Raw genomic sequence first — 24,529 nt, forward strand, 5'->3', positions numbered from 1 at the left:
TCAAATTTTAGATGCTTCAAAGCGAAACATGGAAGAAATATTCTATATAATTATTATAATTATTGAATTGGCGCGGCACTAATAATGGGGGACTACCAGCATCTCATAGCGTCAAGAAAAAGAAGCATTGAGACCATCAGTTAACAGTGAAATTTTCTACATTATATTATCTTATTATTGTTTACTTCACCAAATTTCCAGCTCTTAATTTATTTCCACAGAGTGATTTTCAATTTTAGATGCTTCAAAGCCAAACATAGAAGGAGAATTTCACATTATAGTCACCAGAACGGGAAATATTCACATATTAGAAACAATTTTGAAGGACGAAAAAATCATAATTCCAATATGAAAGTATCAGGTAGTTTTTTTGCCATTCTCGGCAATACGAGATTTCCCTAAACAGTAAGATACAGAGATTATACGCAAAGCATAAGTTTATCAGAGATTGACAATGGTGTAATAACCGAAACCGGTCTTTCTAATTATCAATAAATCAGTGGTTTCTTGACAATTTCTTAGTATTTTGAATTCGAAACAAAGCATAAGCTGATGAAAGACAAAATGAACGTGTCCGTGGCACATAGGTCTGTGAAAACCCTTCAATAGTTATCGTCGAACATACAAGCTCCGCGAGTATAAACTCCGAACTCGCTACGTTTGTACAAAACTTAATTTAAACAAATGATAATGAAACAATGGAGCCCTCATGATTGGAATACAATGCATCCATAATGGTAGATAGTTTGGTAATTGGTTCGGAAATGTAACAATACGTTTGCTGGTAGAACGAACAAACCAATAATTGGAAAAATTGAATATTTCTTGTTTCAAACATGACTGGGATAATTTGAAACGGTGCTGAACAATATTGTACACAATATCAGGTCACTGGATAGTTCTCATTTTCCAGTGGAAAAAAGTTGATTCTCACTTCAATCAAAATGTAACGATGCAGTGCATTGTATGAACGAAGTGGAGATTGGCTCTCCAATTTACAAACTTGCATTTCCGCTACAAACTTCGATAGAAGTGGAGAGAGTGAAAAATGAAGTAAAGTCGAGAGAGAAAGGAAGTGGGATGTGAAAAGAGAGAGAGGAAGAGTAAGAGAGGGAAAGAGTGTGTGTGTGTGAGAGAGAGAGAAAGAGTAAGAGAGCGAAAGAGTGTGTGTGTGAGAGAGAGAGAGAAAGAGTAAGAGAGCGGAAGAGTGTGTTTGTGTGTGAGAGAGAGAGAATCAGTAAGCTGGAGAGAGAGTGTGAGGAAGTGCGATGGAGTGAGAGTGAGTGAAAAATGAAAAGCGTGAGAGAGAATATTGTTGAACTTTCAAGAGCAAACCGGGATTTGCAAATCATCCATCGTTTGCATAGCTGAATTGACTTATTGAACTTTCACCACTCACTTTTTCTACCTAATTTGCTACTATTTTCACCTGATTTACTACATTTTTACCTCATTTACCACTTTTTTCAATTCTCTCCCACGTCATATGCTATTTTTCTTCCTTGTTCCGACTGGTTCTGTCCATCTCTATCACTATTCACACAGTCATGATTCGTCAGTTTGACCTGGGAATTTCACAATAATTATTCCTATCTCTTGGGTTTATTCCATTAGAGGAACCATGGTTTATAACATGGTCTATCAAGTATGAATAAAAAGAAGTGATGGGAAACTTTAGATGTGGGAGGATGTGTTGAAGTGCGGGAAGAGGGAAGAAATAAAAAGGACTTGTTGACCGAGCGAAGTGAGGTCTAAGATTTAAGTCGACGGTTTGGCATTTCTCCTAATGTTTAAATGTTTGAATGTTCATATGTTGCGCATTTACGGCGAAAAACGGTAACAGATTTTCATGAAATTTGACAGGTATGTTCCTTTTCAAATTACGCGTCGACGTATATACAAGGTTTATGGAAATTTTGCATTTCAAGGATAATATAAAAGGAAAAAGGAGCCTCCTCCATACGCCAATATTAGAGTTAAAATCAGACTATAGAATTATTCATTATAAATCAGCTGTTTAGTGGACTATAATACTACCCGTTCAAAAACATCGAACATCTTTAAAATTTATCTTTCCATCAACGTTGTAGACAGTTGCAGCCAGACCTGATAACAGTGCTCACACTCACATTCCGGGACGACACGTCACCGCGTTCGACAGAAAGCTCTATGTTTATTCAAGATTTTTTCTAGACATTTTAAATTGACAAACTATTTATTAAATTTTATAGTTTTTCCAAAGTTTGGAATTCTTCAATTAATTGTGATTGATTTAATTAAATTTAAAAGTATTTTTTCAATTTAAAAATGGTTAACAATAATTTATTGTAAATTAAGTGTGTAATTGAAGAATTTTGAAGTGACACAATCATAACCTCTAGCTAAATTTGGACTGTTGTATGAATTAGAATTGGAACCGTTTTGGGCTTATAAGCCTGTGGTACTTTTCTGTGAGTTGTGTATTTCTGAATGATTGAATAAATATATAAAAATAATATATATATATATATATAATATATATATATATATTATATATATATATATATATATATATATATATATATATATATATATAGCCTATATATATAATTATATTAATTCTTGAAAAACATAACAACAGGTCGATGTAACTTACTGTCATGAAGGTCGATACCAATCTGAGAAGAAGATGTGAATCTAAAAAATAACTAAGAGAAAGCGAGAAATAGGAAGAAGTAAGTACAGAATAGAGGAGGAGTAGGATGGGATGAATTATCCATTTTTTGTGAAAAATCATGATATAAGGAATAATGGATAAGATCAGGAAAGATCACGAGACAATATTGAGGTGGGAGGGGGTGGAGGAAAGTTGTAATAGGAATAAATTGGTGATAGTGGAGTAAATGCTACAGCCAGAAAAGAATAATTCAATGTATAAATTCAAGAGGTATTGAAAGCGCTATCAATTCTTTCATTTATGATACAACTCATCAAGGAAGAGTGTATAGTAGAAACTACACAAAAAGTGAAAATAAAAAGTCAAACTGATCAAGTGAATGTATATCTTAAATTAAAACTCAAGTATGGAGTAACAGAGAAGAACATTTGTTTCAATAGACAATGCTTGAAACTGAAAGTTGTACTAATAATAATAATAATAATAATAATATCGAGTGACCTGGCTGGCTCAGGTCTGGTGTCAGAGTTTTCAGGTCGCAACTGATTAATTTCAGGGCCTCTGACATGACCTAACGACTGTTTTTTAGGCAGCCGGGACCGACGGCTTAACGTGTCCATCCGAAACACGGAAGTGGCCCGAGAATAATATCTTGCCCGGGCTGGGATTCGAACCCGGGCCTTTGGATTACAAAGCCAGCATCTAATCCACTCGACTACAGCCACTCCTAAAGTTGTACTGAAAGTGAATTTTGTTATCATGGCGAGTCTGCTGCTTCAACCGCCATTTTGTGATGTTTTTCCCATACCGTTAAGTGGGAGGAGACTGTCTAACTGGGCCAATGGCAGGCGTTCATGCCATGACAAATAGCAGTACTCGCCTACTAGTATGAATCATGCTGCTCTTGTATTTAGTTTCACTTTATCAGAGATTGACAATGGCGTAACGAACGAAACACGTCTCTCTAACTTTCAATAAAATCTGTGGTTTTGACAATTTCTTAGTCTTTTTGTTTAATATAGTAGAACATATGAGAGAGACAAGAAGAAGAACATGAACGGAGGAAGAGGAGGAAAAGTGTAGAGGGAAGTGCATGTGAGAAAGAGGAGAATAGTTAAAACGATGAAAAGAAAAAATATATGACTTTGTTGAGATAAAAGTGATGATTCGATTCATCTAGGAATATCTTGAGGTAGAAGGGAAAATGCGATGAAGGATCAAGAAAAATCTAACAAAGACTAACCTTGAGACAGAAAATGGTAGATAGGAAAAAATAATGATAATATACCAGAAAATGATGTAGGTATAAGTCATGATACAATTTATTGAATTGTTGTTGATAGCAGAGGAAGAGGAGGGAGTGAAGAAGAGTGCTATAAAGGTGGAGAAGGACCAAGAAAATTCAGAGACTCACTTTGAGAGGAAAAATGGAGGATAGGGAAAGAAAAATGATAATGGAAAAGAAAATGATGTAGGTAAAATAATATTATACAATTTATTGAATAAGAGTTGATAGCAGACGAAGAGGAGGGAGTGGAGAAGAGAGTTGAAGGAGAAGAGAAAGACTAAGAAAACTCCGAGAGAGACAGACTTTGAGATAGGATGTAGTGGATAGAGAAGGAATGATGATAATGTAACAGAGAATAATGTAGGTAAGAGTGATAATACAGTTTATTGAAGAGGAGTTGATAGAATGACAAGAAGGTTGGGTGAAGGAGAGTGCTATAAAGGAGGAGGAGAACCAAGAAAACTCGACACAGACTAATTTCGAGAGAGAAAATTGTGGATGGGGAAAGAAAAATGATAATATACCAGAAAATGATGTAGGTAAAAGAGATGATAGATTTTATTCAGGAGGAGTTGATAGCAAACAAGAAGGAGGGAGTGAAGGAGAGTGCTATAAAGGAGGAGAAGGACCAAGAAAAATCTGACAGAGACTATCTTTGAGAGAGAAAATGGTTGAGAAACATGATAATGTAACAGAAATGATGAAGGTGGAAATTATGATACAATTCATTGAAGAGGAGTTGATAGCAGACAGGGAGGGAGTGTGGAGGATTGTGCTATAAAGGAGCAGGAGAACCAAGAAAACTCTGACAGAGACTATCTTTTAGAGAGAAAATAGTTTAATAGAGAAAGAAAAATGATATTTTAACAGAAAATGATGTAGGTACAAGTGATGATACAATTCATTGAAGAGGAGTTGATATCAGACAGGAAGGAGATGGTGAATAAAAACGGGAAGCACCAAGAGAACTCCGAGAGAGACAGACTATGAGAAAAAGGGGATGACAGGAAAAATAATGATAATGTAACAGAGAATGATGTAGGTAAAAGTGATGATACAATTTATTGAGAGAGAGTTGATCACAGACGGAGAGGTGGAAGAGAGATATTGATAGAAGGAGAATGGGAGAGAGAGAGAAGAGGTGATGATGAAGAAGAGTGATAGAAAGAGACGGATGACGTGCTTGATGCGAATTCAGTGCGCATAACGGACGGGCGACTCCTTCACAGGCCATTTAACCTTTCGACAATTCTTCTTTTTCTTCTGTTTTCGCTCTCCCTCACACTTCCGTTCGAAAATTATCGACGCCATTTTGAATGCGCTATCGTTTGCATTCGGTGTGGTCCAGTTGAGAGCCGACATTATTTTTGTTGGAGAATATTCCGGTAACAATTCCGAGTTTTTTTGGAATGAGTAATGATGAGGATTTTGTATTTGATGATGACATGAGAGAAATTCTTGTCATCAATGAAAATGGAATACTATGTCTACATTCACGAGGGACAATCTACTTTATATATTCATTTATTTATTGGATAGAGAAAACAGTAGTCGGAAAATAAAAAATAGGTTATTGCCCAAAACTTCTTCAATTTTCTAATTATTTTGTCCTAAATTGTCCAAATATCATGTAAGTTATCTCCATTCCAATGTATATGTGTCACAGTAGTCTATGTGGATGTATTTCACACATGTTTAAATATGATGTTATTACATAAGTAACATTTATGGTATCATACAATGTAACTATGTAATGTTATGTGAATGAGGAGTATTACATGAAATTGAACGATGATGGTAATATTGTAGACTCAAGGCTGGAATGGATTGACTCATAATGTGCAGAATCTCATTTTAGACTGTGATTATAGTATCTTACGTCACAAGGATGGGAAGGTGCCTTTTGCAGGCGAGAATGATGTTTCTAGTCGAGGCGTTAGCCGAGACTAGAGTTTCATTCGAGCAGTGCAAAAGAGATTCACGTCCAAGTAATATACACTATTTTTTGTCATAATAATCTAAAGAAGAATAATTGAGAAATAGAAAACATTACCTGCTTGTGCTGACGTTACTACATGCATTCTATAAACATAACCTAGTTTACAAATTCCGAATTAGGAATTCCTTGATTGCAGTTGACAAAACTTCCACCTGGAGCGCTGAAAGGTGGTTTTTGTATCAGTTTCGCAAATCCTATTTCGGAACTAGGAAACATACTCGACTGTAGAGAAAACATACGATTTTATTACAGTACAGTATGCTGTAATGAGAATCATATGGAATCATATGGAACTAGGAAACATACTCGACTGTAGAGAAAACATATGATTTCATTACAGTACAGTATGCTGTAATAAGAATCATATGTATATTTGTTCTACTGATTCATATATTTGAATCTGTGCTGTAACAAACTATAATTACCGAGAAGAATCTTAAAGTGCCGGTTGCACAAAAGCCGGTTGATTTTTAACCGTGATTAGTTCCACGAGAACGAATCAGAGAATCCGTCTTTTCAAAAACGCCTTTTCTAATTGGTTCTCGTGAAGTTAATCACGGTTGAAATTTAACCGGCTTTTGTGCAACCGGGCCAAAGAGTGGATACTCTGTATAATGATTAATCATTTCACTTATTAAGTCAACCTGAATATGTTATGGAGTTCAATTTCAAATTCCGATAGCCCTCTAATCCCTGATTTAATAATACACAAATTTATGTTCATATTTTGTATATCAAATTAATGTTGCTTTTCATGACGAAACACTATATAATAACTTTTTTATAGTTCAGACACTGTGTTACATGTAAATATTTGATAAAAAACACTCACTTTTGTTGGAGTTTTGAGGAATGCATTTCACTCCTGAAGAGGAGCTTCATCAGCCTGACACCAGGGGCGTTTGCTTTCTATGGCTTGGACAAGGTCTTCAGATACAGGTCATGGCACTCGTGTTCCTTATGGAGCGGCCATTATGTGGGGTCTTTATGACGGTACATTTGAAATATTCCAATCAGCTAATAAAACTAGTAGTTCAGAGAACAGTAGAATTCGCTACACTCACTAAAATCACTATTGACACACGCCCGCCTATTCACACACAAACACACATACAAATTGGATTCAGAGTTTGATGATATAAATGCGATAGGATCGGTGGTGGACGCTGATAAATAGAACTTCTTTATATTTTTGATCTAGGATGCACGGTTGAAGAGATGAAAAATCTGAAACTTGAAATGTGGGTCTTTGGTGAGGGGAAATGATTGGTTTACAAAAAATTCAAAATCTTCAACATGTAATGTATGGAATAAGACCGCCTTGGAGCTCTGGAAAATAAAAGATACGTACACTTTTGAGTCAGTATGCACGGCTAAAGAGATAAGAAATCTGAAACTTGAAATTTGGGTCTTTGGGTGGGGGGGAATTATCGAATTCTAAATTTATGAAGTTTTGTACTTGTGATATATGAAATGAGACTACCTTGGAGCGCTGAAGAATAAAGGTCCTCTACACTTTTGAGCTCGGAAGCACGGTTGGGAAGATAAAAATTCTGAAACTTGAATTGGGACTGAAAAAAAATCGAAATTCCAAGAATTGGGAAATTTTCAACATGTGATACATGAAATAAAACCGCTTTGGAGAGCTGAGGAGAATGAGCCTAATTTGAACCTGATCTGATAAAGTATTGAAAAGTTAGGTTGATTTTCAGGGTAAAATTTCCGTATAAAGGGCCGCCATCTTGAAACGGGAATGAATTTGAAAATTTTGAATACATACGTTCTTGCGCCTTGTTTCAAAGTACTTGTTTACCAAATTTTATCCAAATCAGACCATAACTGCGACTGTAACTGCGGTACAAACAAACAAAGAGACAAACGCCGATTGACTTGAAACATAGAATTCACTACGCTCATTCAAAAATCATGCATTATGCTTTTTTAAAACAATATTCTGGTTCAGATAATATGTAAATTCAGGTTTTCGATTTTTTTAATAATGAAATTTGAATAATTGATGGTCCACTAATTCATTTTTTATTATAAAAAATTGTTTTTATTCTTGTAACATGTTATGATTCATAAGGCATTGGGACAGAAGACAAACCTCAAAAAGAGTTTGAAGTATCCAATCTAAAAAACAACAATTCAGTTCCTAGTTGGAATCCGAATATTATTATTCTGTGAGAAGAATTTATTCTACAATTCAGAGCCAAACAATATTCATTGAACAATATAACAAAATAACACATCATGTTGTTCAATCTATAATGATAACAGCCGATAAATTTGAAAATTGTTGAACTAGAACCCTATAAAATGGCAATTTTGCAATGCATCACAGGATTGTGTCATTGTTGATTTTTATATTGGAAACTTCAAACTCTTTTTGAGGTTTGCCTTCTGTCCCAATGCCTTATGAAAAATAACAAGTTACAAGAATAAGGACAATTTTTAATAATAAAGAATGAATTAGTGAACCATTGATATTCTTGAAATTTCATTATTAAAAAATCGAGAACCTGAATTTACATATTATCTGAACCAGAATATTGGTTTTAAAAAAATAATGCATGAATTTTTATCAGCTGATTGAAATATTTCAAATGTACCGACATAAAGACCCCACATAATGGCCGCTCCATAAGGAACACGAGTGTGTTCCCTCGTCCTTTGATCCTTGACCTGTATTTATAGACCTTGGGCTTGGACAGTGTGGCCAAAATGTGTGAGAATATTACATTTGATTTGAAGTCTATTTTAAACACCATAGAAAGGACAAATCCATTTTCTTGAATGACCAAATAAACTTCAAATCAAATGCAATAATCTCACACATTTTGGTCACACAGTCCAAGCCATAGAAAGCAATGGCCCCTGGTGTCAAGTTAATAAAGCTCCTCCTCAGGAGTGGAATGCATTCCTCAATACTTCAACAAAAGTAAGTTTTTTTTTCAAATATTTACAAGTAACACAGTGTCTGAACTGCAACAAAGTTATTACAGATATAGTTTTCCGTCATGATCAATAGCAATGTCAATTTGATATACAAATATAAGCATCAATTTGTATATTTCTAAATCATGGATTAGATAGAGGGGTATTGGAATTTGAATTAAACTCCATCACATATTCAGGTTTACTGAGTGAAATGATTAATTATTTTTCGCCCCACTTGGATGTAATGAGCTGGTTTACGTGCGTCATATGGAGGCCGAAAGTGATTGTTTTCTGACCAGGCCGGTGAAATTTCTACGGCCTCAGGGCTGTAAAATAACCTTTGAGTCAGCTGATTCTGATTTGATGTGAACGTGTTTACAAAATTGTTTATGAAACGGAATCAGTTTATGCTTCTATAATTGAATAAAGTATTTTGCAATAAGATACTATCATTCTATTTGGATGAATGAAATACAAATAAGATATTATTATAAACTATTCAAATCCAATTTTCAGAGTATAATTAAATCTAACCTCATACCTCATAGTACTTCGTTTATCGCGAGATCTGGTGGATAATTTTGGAACTACTTGGGCAATATCCATGGTGCTGAACGTTTTTATAAATAGTTTATGAAACGGAATCAGTCTATGCTTCTAGAACTGAATAGAGTTCTCTGCAATAATATACTACAATGTATCATTTTATTTGGATGAATGAAATACAGATCAGATATATATTATAAACTATTTTATAGTATTTTATTATAAACTATTCGATTTTTAGAGTAGGATAGAACTTCTAACCTAAACTTCCTAAGTCGATGAAAACAAGCATTGTTGACGTTGACATTCAGATTAGCCAAATTTCAAGTGTGCTAAAACAGCTGATTAAAAACTTTTCATTATTTGTGTTTATTATTCAATAATCAGAACATTTATAATAAAATCATCTTATTGTCATTTGAAAGAATAAAATAGTATAGACTCAACCTCCCACATAATTGAACATAATCTTTTAAATTATTTAGACAAATCAGAATAAAAAATACTTGGTCAATTTCCTGCTATTCAGATTAACTTAGATTCGATAGAGCTATGACCTTCCACTTTTGCTTTCGGAAGTGCTTAATGAACAATTATTCTCATATATACTGTATATTGTTTATTTTTCTGTGTGGCGAAAAATAGCGTTCGCACCACGGGCAAAAATGTTTTTCGGCCTGCGGCATCGGACTTGAAAACCAATTTCGAGCCGGAAAAGTCTCATTTTCAGCCCTAGGTGCGAAGTATACTAATACAGAATATCCATGATTTAAGTTTTTACTCCGAAATTACAGTACGTTACAGCACAGATTCAAGACTATTTTGATATGATATATCTATTTATTTAGTCTATGATTATAGCCTTTAAAACTAAATGCAACTATATTTAGTATTCAGGCATATTCATAGATGTAACCAATAGATTATTTATCACCATCTAAAATGAGATGCTGCATATTATTAGTCAATCTATTCCAGCCTTGAGTAGTTAAACCCCGTTCAAATTAATTTCCGACTTGGGATGGACATGCGCAGTAGAGAAGGCAGACAACGGCGGCTATGTTGCCGTTGTGTATCGGCCAGCGTCCCATAATTTCCAGTGAGTATTCAAGCGCTCCTGTTATACTTAAGAAGTTTCCTCCCTGCATTAAATATGGCGGATCCAAGATGGTGGACCAGATTTTTAATGTCATTGTGAAGTAGTTTATTCAATTTGAGTAGGATCCCCAATCGCACCCACCGTCAAATTATCTTTGTGTATGAGATATTAAGCCGTTCTCGGACTTTTCACCAACTCTGTATATACAAATATCGTATTGAAGTATGTTCATAGCTTATGGATTACTGAACCAACACGCCCTGAGAATTTTATGAAAGATTTTTCAACCCATACGCCAGTAATCAGGCACGTATAGCGGACTTACTTCTCGTATATTTGGGTGAAGTCCTCTTCGATGCAGCCAAGTCCCCTGGTGTGATCTTATTAAGCACAGTGGCAGGCCCAAATTTATAGGACTAACGCCCCAAGATATGAAGAAAGTTGAGAGTTGCAAACCCTGGGGGAATTGTGTGTCCTGCAGAGTTGCTTATAACCTCTTTCTTCTTCTTCTTCTTCATCTTCTTCTTCTTCATCTTCTTCTTCTTCATCTTCTTTTTTCTTCTTCTTATTCTTCTTCTTCTTCTCTTCTTCTTCTTCTTCTTCTCTTCTTCTTCTTCTTCTTCTTCTTCTTCTTCTTCTTCTTCTTCTTCTTCTTCTTCTTCTTCTTCTTCTTCTTCATCAACTTCTTTTCTTCTTCTTCATCTTCTACTCCTTCTTCTCCACAATCTTCTGCCTCCTCCTTTTCTCCCAATCCTTCTCAAATTTCTGTCCCTGATGACTTTTTGCTAGCAAAGTACAAGATTCGAACTAAATATGCGTAGCTATATTGCAAACTTTTCTCAATGTTGGTTGATATAGTGAGGTCCACGTTATAATGGCAGTGGATAAAGATAGAAGAATAGCGATGCCGATTCTGTTCCTTAATTAATTATATTTCTACACTGTCAAAAACATAATTGGCATCGTTGTGGATCTAGAAAAGGATAGTACCACCGGCTTTGTCGAATGATAGGCAAGGATAGCAAAACCAAAGTTGATCAAATACTGTCATTATAACGTGGACCTCACTATGGAATCGAATTCAATTGGAGAGAAATTTCATTGAAAATGTTTTTTTTTTGTCATGACCGCCATGGCTCCAACATTTACTTGTTTTATGTTATTCAGGTGCCCGGTTGCACAACAGCCGGTAAAATATTTTTATCGTGATTATTTTCATGTGAATCAATCGGAGAAGCCGTTTTTAAAAAGACGGTTTGTCTGATAGGTTCTCGTGGAATAGTTCACGGTTAAAATTTAACTGGCTGTTGTACAACCGGCACATAGTCTACTATCTGATTTTCAATCGGTTAGTAGACCGATTTTCAAACCGATTACCGTCTACTATCCGATTTTCAATCCGATTTTCAAACCGGCACATAGTCTACTATCCGGTTTTTCAATCCGATTTTCAAACCGGCACATAGTCTACTATCCGATTTTCAATCCGATTTTCAAACCGGCACATAGTCTACTATCCGATTTTCAATCCGATTCTCAAACCGGCACATAGTCTACTATCCGATTTTCAATCGGATAGTTAGTTCATCCGATCTCATCGTATGAAGATAATGAGGGAGTATTCTCAGTTTTGGATAAGTTTGGGATTGTGCTAGTCAAACAAGTACTCCTGTGGTTTGGTGGGATGGCGACATGCGAGTCTACACTGTTAATCTGTCCTAGGTTGTCGCAGACGACAACATTTAGAAGCTGAGTGGTCGTTGTGTCGGGGCGGGGATGGGAGAGAGAGGGTGATACCCGTTACGGTCATGGTTTTATGCAAATGTGTGAATCAGATGATGTAGGAAGTGGAAGGTATGGGGAAATAGTGAAGGGGAGAATTTGTGAGAATGGTGTAAGATGAAGATGAGGTGGAATCGGGAGATGGAAGGGGAAAAAGGAGGAGTGGGAGGTCATGAAGGGGAAAGTGGTGATGGAGGGAGAGGTCGAGGAGAAAGATGATGAGGAGGAGGTGGAAGAGAAAGATGAGGAGAGATGATGGAGTTGAGGAAGAAAGAGAAGTGGGAAGAGAAGTAGCAAGAGGCTCAAGAGGAAAAGGAGAAGGAGGATGAGAAGGAGGGGAAGAAGAAGGAGCAGAAGGAGGAGGAGGAGGAGGAGGAAAAGAAGAAGGAAGAGAGAAACGAGAAGGAAGGAGTAGGGAGAGAATGAAGAGCGGGATGCTAATTAGGAGGGGGAGGAGAACAAGTAGAAAGAGAAAGATTAGGAGGAAGGAGAAGGAGAAGAAGAGAGAGAGAGACTAGAAGTAAGGAGTAGGAAGAGGAGAAAGAGCAGGGTGCTAAGTAGGAGAGGGAGAATGTAAAGAAGGAGGAAGAGAGCGAGTAGGAAAAGAAAGATTAGAAGGAAGAAGAAGGAGGAGGCGGTGGAGTAGGTGGTAGAGGAGGATGAGGAGTATGTGATGAAGCTAAGGAAGAATGAGAAGTAGAAGAAGGAGAAGCATGAGGCTCAGGAGGATAAGGAGAAGGAGGATTAGAAGTAATGAGGAGAAAGAGAAAGACGAGAAGGAGGAGGAAGAAGCAGGTGCCTGATTATGACGGGGAGGATGAAAAGAAGAAGGAGGAGTAGTAGAGGGGAACCAGAAATTTGAGAAGGGAAGAGAAGAAAGAGTAGAAGGAGTGGGAGGTTGATAAGGATGTGGAGGAGGAGGAGAAGGAGGAGGAGAAGGACGACGAGAAGAAAGAGGAAGATAAGGTGAGTGGAGGAGATGGAGGTTGAGAGTAGTTAAGATAACATTTTTCATCAAGGTAATATTGGATAGATCTAGAATAAATACGAGAACGAATAAATTCGTATCATAGATCATGAGAAATCGGAGGTTTTTGCATTTTGCAAATGATTGCAAGATTTTGTAAGAGGTGGACTAGATCATTTCAGATTGGAAGAGAAGGTAATGAGTAGGAGGAAAATTAGAGCATTGGAAGATTGAGGTTCGAAGTGAATGGAAGAGGTAGAATAGAGGTGATGATGATAGAGTGGTACAATAAGGATGAAGAGTGAGTGGATAGGAAATGTGTATGGGATGGAGGGAGAGAGACGTAGTTGCGAATAATAGTACAGTAGAACTATAATAGTTAATATGTATTATATTATTATCACTATGCATATTATCATAATTGTATTATTTTTGTGTCACTATGTGCAAAGTGTGAGTGTAAGCCTCCTTCACTTTTTCCCACCCACTTCATCATCATAATTTATTGTCTGCCCTCTCCATCCATGTTCTCCCCCTTCTCCAATCTTCTTCTTCTTCTTCTTCTTCTTCTTCTTCTTCTTCTTCTTCTTCTTCTTCTTCTTCTTCTTCTTCTTCTTCTTCTTCTTCTTCTTCTTCTTCTTCTTCTTCTTTTCTTCTTCTTCTTTTCTTCTTCTTCTCTTCTTCTTCTTCTTCTTCTTCTTCTTCTTTTCTTCTTCTTCTTCTTCTTCTTCTTCTTCTTCTTCTTCTCTTCTTCTTCTTCTTCTTCTTCTTCTTCTTCTTCTTCTTCTTTTCTTCTTCTTCTTCTTCTTCTTCTTCTTCTTCTTCTTCTTCTTCTCCTCTTCTTCTTCATCTCCTACTCACCCTTCTTGGGGAGGATATTTTCAATATTCTTTCCGAAGAAAGTCCAAAGCTCATACACTGCTTTCATACACTGCTATCACACACTGCTTCATCACTTGATTTTCGGTCCAGGAATAATGTGTTGAAAATTTTGAATTTTGAAGGTTGATGTTATAATCTAAATGAATCACAGAATGTATCACAATAAATTAAAAACTTTAGAAATATTGCACTTATTTGGAAAATTTGAATACAAAATCAAAAACCTATTGCATAAATAGGTTTAGTCAATAAACCTATATAAACATAAAACCTATAGGTTTAGGCAATAAAAAATATCAACATAAAACCTATAGGTTTAGGCAATAAACCTATATAAACATGAAACCTATAGCTTTAGGCAATGAATCTATTACCCAATATGGGCAATTGCCCACAGGTTTAGGTTTAGGTTTAGGTAAGGTTTAGGTTTCTCACTATTGCCTAAATTCAATCCTTATATCATCAATTCTTCCTTTCTTCCTCAACCACATTTTCTTCTACTTCCTATTCTAATCTCCTACACTTCTCAGTCACCATAAATATCATCCTCCATCCTTTATGCTTTTGCAAATTCATCAGGCTATGATGTAAATAGTGAGAGCGTTGACTCTGTGCCTAGGAGGAGTGGGCTATCATTTGCATAATATGTGTTAACCGCGTTACGGTGTGGGTCTGTCATCATTCTGGAACCTCCACAAGTTGTCTACCGTCCTGCTTCCACTAGGGATAGGCCTACAACCGCACACATTTCCTCTCCTATCACACTCTTTCACTCTCTCTCACTGACTCTACATCTCATACACTCTCACACAGTCTTCCTCTCCTACATTCTCTCTCACTTAATCAATTCCTTGTCATCATATCTCTCTCTTTCGCTCACCCTCTATCTTCAACTCTTAACCTTTCTCTTTCTTTGAGTTTGATTGATTGATTGATTAGGTACTTTATTTATGTAGATTGCAATATATACTGGCTCTCTCGTTTTCTCACCCTTTATCTTTTTCTGTTAACCTTTCTATTTCTTTGAGTTTGATTGATTGATTGATTGAGTACTTTATTCATGTAGATTGCAATATTTATACTGGCATATACACTTATATACAATAGCTTACAAAAACAGCAAAATTATAGATGAATTTACAAAATATGAATAAAGAAAATAATTTTTGAGCTGTATATGATATGAAAAAATGCAATTTGTAATAACTGTAGATGAAATAGATAATATTGTTATGCATCTACATAAACTGGCGGAGCTTTGGACATATCAATGTCCATTCTTCGAATATTTTTTCCGAAGAATGTACATTGATATGTCCAAAGCTCCGCCAATTTATGTAGATGCATAACAATATTATCTATTTTATCTATAGTTATTACAAATTGCTTTTTCTCATAAAATATACAGCTCAATAATTATTTTCTTTATTTATATTTTGTAAATTCCTCTATAATTTTGCTATATCGTAAGCTATTGTATAGGAGTGTATAAGCCAGTATATATATTGTAATCTACATAAAGAAAGTACTCATCAATCAATCAATCTTTCTCTCTTTTTCTCAACCTTTCTCTTTCCTCCTCGCCTTGTCTCTCTTCCACCGACCAGACAATATTATGTTATTGAGTTTTCATAATCAAATTACAAACTTTTTCGTACAGACACTTCTTGGACATGACACAGAATATTATTTATTATAATAATTAAGAATATAAATCTAAGTACATTTTGAAATAATTTCGCCACGACATGTTTCGGCTACTAATGCCACCATTATCAAGACAATTGGATGGCGAATCAACCTGATATTATTGATTTATTATTATGATTGAACTATTATGAATCTTTGATACTCAAAGAACTGTTTCGTGAGTTCCCTTATGGAACAATTCTTAACAATTTAATAGAATGATATCCAACAGAAACATTCTGCATTCTATTTCAAGTCAATAGGAAACAAGTCAATATTTAAGTCCACTGTGTACAGTTAATATAGTATGGATTCAACTGAAACGTGTACAGTTAATATAGTATGGATTCAACTGAAACGTGTACAGTTAATATAGTATGGATTCAACTGAAACATAGCATTCTGCTCAGGTGTATATTGTAGACAATAGTCAAAGTCAATATTCTAGTCAACCGTGTATTGTGCCATACAAAATATTTGTAATATACAGAGATATTTCAAAGTGTAATCCAATATAATACTACCAACCTTCATATTTCAACACAACAGTTAATAGAACACAACAGATTTCACTTAACATACATCAATCAAACATCAACCAACAGGGAAGTCTGCTAATCTGTGAGGACACAATAAAATAGGGAATTCCCTGAGTGATTTCTTCAATTCCTTCAAACCCTCGTTCTTTCTTATGTGAGATGAAATTGAATTTAATATTTTCATTCCCATATAAAACGGGCCAATCTCTGGCAAACTCCAGTAAACAAGTCTATGAGGTGGGTAAACAAAACCCATAAATCTTGTACAGATCATAAATACAGAGTATTTTGATATGTTATGAGATATTTTGAGAATTCATATTCATAATCATAGATAATTTGTAATGTTATGAGAAATCAATGAATAACATGATATACTTCAATTATAAGAAAGAATTGTATGAGAAAATAAGACACTCACCTTGAGCAGGCGCGTAGATGTTCATGTAGAGACAATCCTCACTCTGGTTCTGCAGATGTGGGAGGAGCCTGCGCAGATACTCCAGCCTACCACGTGGCATCCTTTCCAACGCCAGCGTCTCATTGGCTATGTCGGGCAGCCGCTGTGGACAGACAGGGCTCATCTTGTCCGCTAATCGCACGCCGTTCCAAGGCAGAGGAGTGCGGGTGGGGGAGAACCGGTTTCCGCCGGTGGGCGGGGTCGCATAGGGCACGCCCAGAAACACCTCGATTGGTCGCAGGTGACGCCCACTGCCCATTGGCTTGATGATGCCCTGCAATTGGCCGAAACGCGTCTGCACTATTCGCGTCAGAGTGCTGCTGCTAGAGTCAGTTGTTGTGATTGTCACAACTAGTATAATCAGGAACAATTGCCAGCCTTCCATCGCTGATAGATTCCTCAAGAAAATGATCTACAAATACATTTCTCAAAGATCTCTCCCTCAAAAAAATGATCTCTAGAAAAATAATTCACAAATCTTTGTTTGCCAACCTTCCATATCTCATCACCAATCGATTCGTTTGGAAAGTGGTCTATACTCTTCACAGATCTCTGTCGTATCAAGTGTTTTCTTAATCATCATTTTAATTTTTCATAACTCTGGTGAGTCTATTATAATATTGATGTTTTGAGACCGTTCTGATAAATCTCCACAATATCAATCGATAAAACACAGAATAGATGTATTGTGATAGTTCTGACACATCTCTTCAACAATTATCAATAAAACACTTCAGTCTTATCATTATGTCTGTCAATAGTTGGTTTTTGGCACAAATTTGAATGGATTATCATAGCTCTCATTCCATTTTGAATTCGAATTCAATATATTTGAACTAGATGTTAGTGACATATCGAAGAATTACTCATAATTTATTACTCTGTATGTAGTTTTGTAATACCTCCACGAACGAGATTATATAATAAACAATCCAATAGATATTTCACTTAGATACCACTATGTCGATGATCCAAGTGGGAACTATTTTTCGTGTTCATTATTGTTCCTTTCAACAACTGATCAATCAATAGTTATCAAACATCTTCAACAACTGGGATAATAGTTCATTGATACAGAGATGATGGAGTTGGTGTTATGTTCTGTATTATCAATCGATACTCCTCTCTTAAAACTGGAAAGATCTCTCAAATTTCTTGACCTCATTGCTTGTAGGGAAGCCTATTGAAACTGTTATCATTATGTTAATAACCTATAAATGAAATTGATTCATCATGATAAACTGACCCAGTTTCCAAGTTCTTTCATTACGGAGGGCCTTATTATTTCTCTCTAGTTCTTTATTCGAATTATTTTCTCAAAGCCAATAATTTGGGACTTTGTTGCTCTGAGTATCTCATCTCAATATCTCTCCATTTTATGTCATATATTACACTCATATTTTAAGGAGAAGTTGAAGAATGCACTTCACTGTGTCAATATTGATAAGATCATTGTTGGGTTTTTTGAATACAAACTTCATTGATCATGTTAAAGACTGTTAGTGCCATCAAATCACTCCCAATTATTTGTGGAGACAAACTGGATAATTTTTCCAAATACCAATAGTTCATGTTTTGGGTAGATTATCATTGAGAGCCCATCATGTTTCAAATCTCTCTTGTCATCAAAAATAACTCTCAATTTAGAAATGTCATCACTGAAACTTTTGTCATCATATCGTTCTCAATTTGGGGAAAGTGTCTCCATGAGCATCCCTTCACGAATCTACAGATGTCCACTTATCTGGAGAAACAGCACAACATTTCTCATGTCTGACAAACCCGGGCTGTTAATCTTCTTTTATTGCCACATATGTCCATATTTTCTGCAGTGCAGTATCAGAACCACAATGGGAGAGAGTCCTCGAAATTATTCTGCGCACATACCCGGCCTAGTTTCGCCGGCAAATCCATTAGCGATTCTTTCCAACTCGGATCCTAAAACTTACAGGCATCTTAGAACTTGGGGCCGTCTCACTTCCATAAAGAAGGAGAGGGAGCCGTAAAACTACTAGTGGGAAATATAATAACAATAAAAACAGGCAGTATCATTCATGTGTGTGGTATCGTATTTTTTAAAATTCATTACCTTGTATGAGCTCGCTCCAGACACGGTGCATCTTCCCTTTCTCTTTTGAACTCTTTCCTTCTTCTCAGACATTCGTACAAGGAACTACTCATTTTGCCGCTGGTTGTTCTCTTTTCTCGCATTATTCATGGGGACTCCTGCCCAGACTTCTCTGAAACTTCCTGTTCTCTTCTCAGTTCACTTTCTTCATTCGATCACAACTCTTTTCCTATTTCTATCTTATTTCTCCAGTTAACCTATGTTATATCGTTCTCCTCTTTCATTCTCATCTCCTTGATGAACTCTTGATGGATTCTCTGGGCTCGTCGTATCAATTCTCAAAAATTTGAATGTAAAGTTAAATGCATCCACTTTCTATCTGATTTGTGTTGCTTCCAATTGCTATCCTGTTGCCAATCTATTTTTTAATCTTTTATCACTTCATGTTTCTTTCAACACTTTATATATATCCTAGTCTTGTCCTATTCTTGTTCAGATTCAGATTTCTATTATGATTTAGTAATTGTCATGTAGAGGAAATAAGGGACCTGTAGAGTTGGGGATAACTTTCGAATGACACGTAGTTCCCAAGTTGAAGTGATGGAGATGCAATGTTTCCTCATGAATCTGAAACAAAGAAAACAGTTACATTGATTAGGATTTTCCTGGATGAGTTCAATGAATTGATGAATTCGCAATTGATTGGTATCATTATCATAATGATCATTTGTCTTCATTCTTCCATCCATTTATACAGTGAGAGTCGTATTACGAGAAATCTTGTGCGAACATAACGGTCAGGTCGATATGTAGCTTCAAGTGTAGAGTCGCGATCGCGAACGATCACCTCCACGACGAAAGGCTGGGGTTAGACCAACAATCGAATGCTTGTTCTGGACGAAGATCTATCAAAATCTGGATAAAGCCAGTTCAAAGCCTCTGAAGCCATGACAAGTGACATTGGATCCATACAGTTTTGGAGACATAATTTATCAAGCTTCTCATAAACATGTCGAGCTGTTTCTAAGTTTTCTTTGCTACATAATTCGTGTTTTAGCCCTATTCTCGTTTGGTCTAGCCCTAGCTAATACACAATTACAGGGCACCGTGCTTTGCTCGTTATTTATTTATTGATGAACAGAACACAGTTCTTCAGAATGATTGGAGAAGGACTTCAGTGTATAAATACATTATACATGGTTCAAAAAGTAGGTTATGTTCCATACACTTGAATTCAGGTCCAATTTTCAGTCCAAATATTTTAAAACAGTGAAGTTTCAATTTAGATTGTCTACAAACCAAATTGAATAACAAAATAACACTCACTAATTACTTAAAACTGTGAAATAATCATCAACTTTGAATATTATGATATACCATGTCATGGTTGATCAGATTATTTTGATCGAGTCTATTGAAATTTCTAGATTTCTCGCGAGATACAGTAAGATGATTGATTACACAGCTGACCTCCCACACAGGCACACGCATCTTCTGTTAGCGACAGACGACGAAATTATCGTCTGTTTTCCCAAGGATGAATAATTATTATCCTTTCCATGTCCTTCAGTTTCCCAGGGATGAGATCTAGTGCAATCGAATTTTTAATCATAAAACCTACTATGAAAATAATTTTGTGAAAATCTTAGAGCCGTTTTCGAGATTTGTGATACCTACATCCGGATAACCAGATAACCAAATAACCAGATAACCATATAACCATATACAGAAATTGCTCGCTTAATATAATAGGATTAATATATTGTGAAGGATAAATATAAAATTGAGCAGTAGAGTCACGTCTCGATACCCGTTCACGAAGGTGGATTCAAATGTTTCTATCATTACAGCTGATTAGTGGTATCGATCAAAAACGAAATCTACACCGCGACTCACTTGTTCTGTTTGCATATTAGAGCTCGGTTGCACAAAAGCTTGTTAGATTTCAACCTTTATTAAATGCCACAAGAGGCACAGATTGTCATCTGTTCCAGAAGGTCATCCCTGATTCGATCCATCTGATCATGATTGAAATGAATCAAATGAATGATGAAAATTCAACAGGAATTCTCATTAACACTTAACATTTCTCAATTTGAACACCAAATCACAATCATCATGTTTCTTAACAATTAATTAATCAATCAATCTCTTATTCGATAATAGAACGTAATAATGATACTCTTCAATGTTGGTTCCCATTATGAACTGCTTGTTTATAATCACGAAGAATAATGCTATTATTAAAATCGGTCACTTCAACTCATAATATTCATCTGATGTATCAAAATAATTTTCAATGAGCTAATATTTATCTACACATAATATTAGTAGTTTTGTGAACAGTATAGACCTCACGCAGTTTTCTCAAGTATCTTATGTAACCTGTTCTAGTTGATTCAGTTGAATCATAATTCACAGTTGAATCATAATAATTTACTCTTGAAAACTGTTATTTGTTTTCTCCAAAATCATAAACTCACTCATGTTAATGAACTCAGTTCACGTTTGAATTTATTTCATTTTTCATTTCATTTATTTACAATGCAAATGACACTAATGTAATAACATTGAAAGATAAAATAATAAGGTAGTCCCTGTGCTATTTTTCTTCCAAATTATTTATAGGTGACAAAGTCCCAGATAAGGTTAGAATTTCACGTGTACATTTTATGATATGAATTTGTATCCCATATGATAATTTATCCAGTTCCATGATAAACTTTCCATCTGATAAAAATATTTCTCAACTATTTTAGAATTAATTTTTTTCAATCAGGAATATTATAATTTCTTCAGCATTATTAGTTCATTCAATCATTTTTATCGTATTTTCAATCACCATCAAATAACGTTTTCAAATGTGAGAATATTGATAATGAGGGGCACGCTCATAAAATATTGAAATCCTCCTTATAGAAATAGACACAGATGTGTAATGCATGCAATGAGTAATCGACTTCTCAGCTGATTGATATGATTGAGTAGTAGATGATCTCAAAGTATATGGATATATTATAGTGATATCAGAGTATGGAGGAATTCCTTTTCTTCTCATATTATTCTTCAAATGCAAAATTCAAAAAACCTTGTGTATACATCAACGTACAGTAGAAAAATGAATATACCTGCCAAATCTCATCGAATTCTATCAACGCGTTTAGTCGTAATCGCGTTACATAAGGACAGACAAAAGAAAATACGAGTTAAAACATAGACATCACTACGTTCGATCAATAAACATGATAATGAGAATTATACTATTATCATGATATTCTATGATGAATGATTATTATATCCACAGCGCAACCTTCAATCAAAGTCCAGCCAAAACCAATACTCAGATTAGAGTTAAATCAGAATCACGCGCGCTGCCACAATCCATTTGCCAGCCGAAAATCGGTGACTGGACCACGTGACTGGCAAATAGCCGCCATTTTGGGCCTCTCGGCGTGTGCAAATAGAAAAGCGACGACAGGGTGGCATACAAATGTCCTGATTTGTAGGAGAGCTAGTCGTAGTTTCTGAGCGGATCCGTTGCCGGTCGGGTTTTGCGAGAAAAATTTTTCCGGTAAGGAACAACATTTCCTGGAGGACTTTTAGGTTCAGGTGGGGTGGGGGATGGGGTTGAGACTCACCCACCCCCCTATCCGGTCCAAAAAAGTCAGAAAGGTAAGCGATAAAAAAGATTTAAGAGGCGTTACGGTGGGGGCACGCTTTGAAATACGAATTTGAAGAGTTCCCTCACGTTTTTTTCTCTCACTCTCTCCTCTTCCTCCCCCCCCCTCATGACTCACAACCACTGTCTTTGAACAAGAAAATTTAGTATTTAAATATCATCTTCCTTTCGCTTTTCCGATGGAAAAGCCCCGCCGGAGTTTTCCCAGCCGTGCATAAAGTACGACTCCCGGAAAATGTGTCAGAAAAACTTCCCCTCGAGGTTATTATTCTTGGAATTAATGGGTGACTTCAACCCCTTTCCCCCATCTTTTTTGAAAATCTGAAGTGCAGATCTGAAGAGTCGCTTGAAACGTGGTCCGATAGGAATGAACAAGATTAGCGGCGTCTTGAGATGGACGAGATCGGAATTCGGAATTAGAATTAGAATTCAGAAATTAGACAGCCGTTTTACATTGAGATTTGCTATCAGGGTTTTACATTGAGAATATTTAAGTATGAATAATGTCGTATGTTCATTTTTCGTTAATAATGTGAAGAGTTCATATTCTTCTGTCAAATTGAACAGTGTAATTGAAATTTAGATGTTCTTCAAGAATGATCGATGTCTATTTATTATATTATCTAAGCAATTGATAGGCTACTCCAATAAAGTGAATAATACCAGAGAAAACTCCTATAATCGTAATTCTGTGATAATACCCAGAATACTTTAAAATATTCACTTTTCTTTGTAGGTTATTAGAACAATAATTGGAGGTTATTTTTTTCATTTATTTATATTTTCACAAAGAAGCACTGATTGGGAGAGAAAAACTAAGGATACTCCTTGTACTTTTTTTCTCCCAAATTTGGATAACATTTTAAACGTCCAAAATAGTGTGATGATCTCACTTTACTGAAATTCAGTCCATTTCCACTTAAAAACAACGAAAACTAAGATTTTTAAATTGAATTTAAATCAAAACAGAATAACAAACAAAAATATCACACTCAAATCAGAAAATTTAGAGCCAGAAAAAACACAACTCACTATTTAGAGCACAATAATTATCAAGTAGCCTACCGTTTTATTTTTATCACAAAATAACTAGTTTTAACTCTTCATAAGCCATATTCAACTGTGAATTATATATCATCTTCATATTATTACAATACACTCCCTTCAGCTACTCAATTCTGTAATTCAAATAATAAGTCAATTTGGACTTTCTCTCAATCATGGTCCATTAAGGATGTTCGATACACTTTTTTATTATTTAAATTGTACAATATTTCTCAATATAATTGTTAAGATCATTACAAGAGTGAGAAAAAGTGGCAAATCAAATTTTTAAGTGGTCTTATAAGCGAGTTATGGGTTGTTGAAGTGCTAACTTTCCAGATTCCGTTCTCTTTCCAGATCATAAACGGTTTCGACCATATCATAAGAACTTCTTTATTCTTAAAAATTTTAAAAATGTATCTTTCCAAACTGAAACATTTCATTTCCCATATCAATCATGGATAAAAAAGTAAAAGTTTTTTTTTTTTTTTATAAACAATTTCATATTTTGCCATTAAGATATTTATTTATATGTCTTTAGAGTTCTAAGAATATTTTTCATTAGAGGAGGAAATGTTCAAAGTAATGCTAGAGTTACTCTAGTCGTTGAGATTTCAAAATAAGGTCATTCTGTTGAAGGCTAATGTTGAAGCTTTCGTAGGTTTTTACTTTTGTGCTTTGAAGTTTTATAATTATTTACCTTTCCATGTGTCCTCTAGTTTAAAATTTAAGAATTTTCCTCAAGGAATAGAAATCTGGTTGTTTTCACTAGAAGATGTTGAGGTTCTGTTTAGATAGTATGTACTTTTTATTGTATTTTGATATTATCATATTGCAGGGAATGAACATTTATGAAGGGACAGTTTATCTCTTAGTACTCTTCAACATATT

The 24,529-nt window shown here is 35.4% G+C and overlaps 1 protein-coding gene across 1 annotated transcript in view; it reads right to left on the reverse strand.

Moving 5' to 3' along the window:
- Window positions 1-24,529, reverse strand: part of LOC111058443 (neuroligin-4, Y-linked-like) — an 850,919-nt gene that overhangs the window by 313,515 nt on the left and 512,875 nt on the right. The window contains 1 exon segment of the mRNA XM_039440114.1: window positions 16,809-19,542. Within this exon segment, the coding sequence (XP_039296048.1) occupies window positions 16,809-17,232 (424 nt within the window). The 5' untranslated portion in view covers window positions 17,233-19,542.

Source organism: Nilaparvata lugens, chromosome 13 (assembly GCF_014356525.2).
Source record: "Nilaparvata lugens isolate BPH chromosome 13, ASM1435652v1, whole genome shotgun sequence".
NCBI classification, from domain to species: Eukaryota; Metazoa; Arthropoda; class Insecta; order Hemiptera; family Delphacidae; genus Nilaparvata; species Nilaparvata lugens.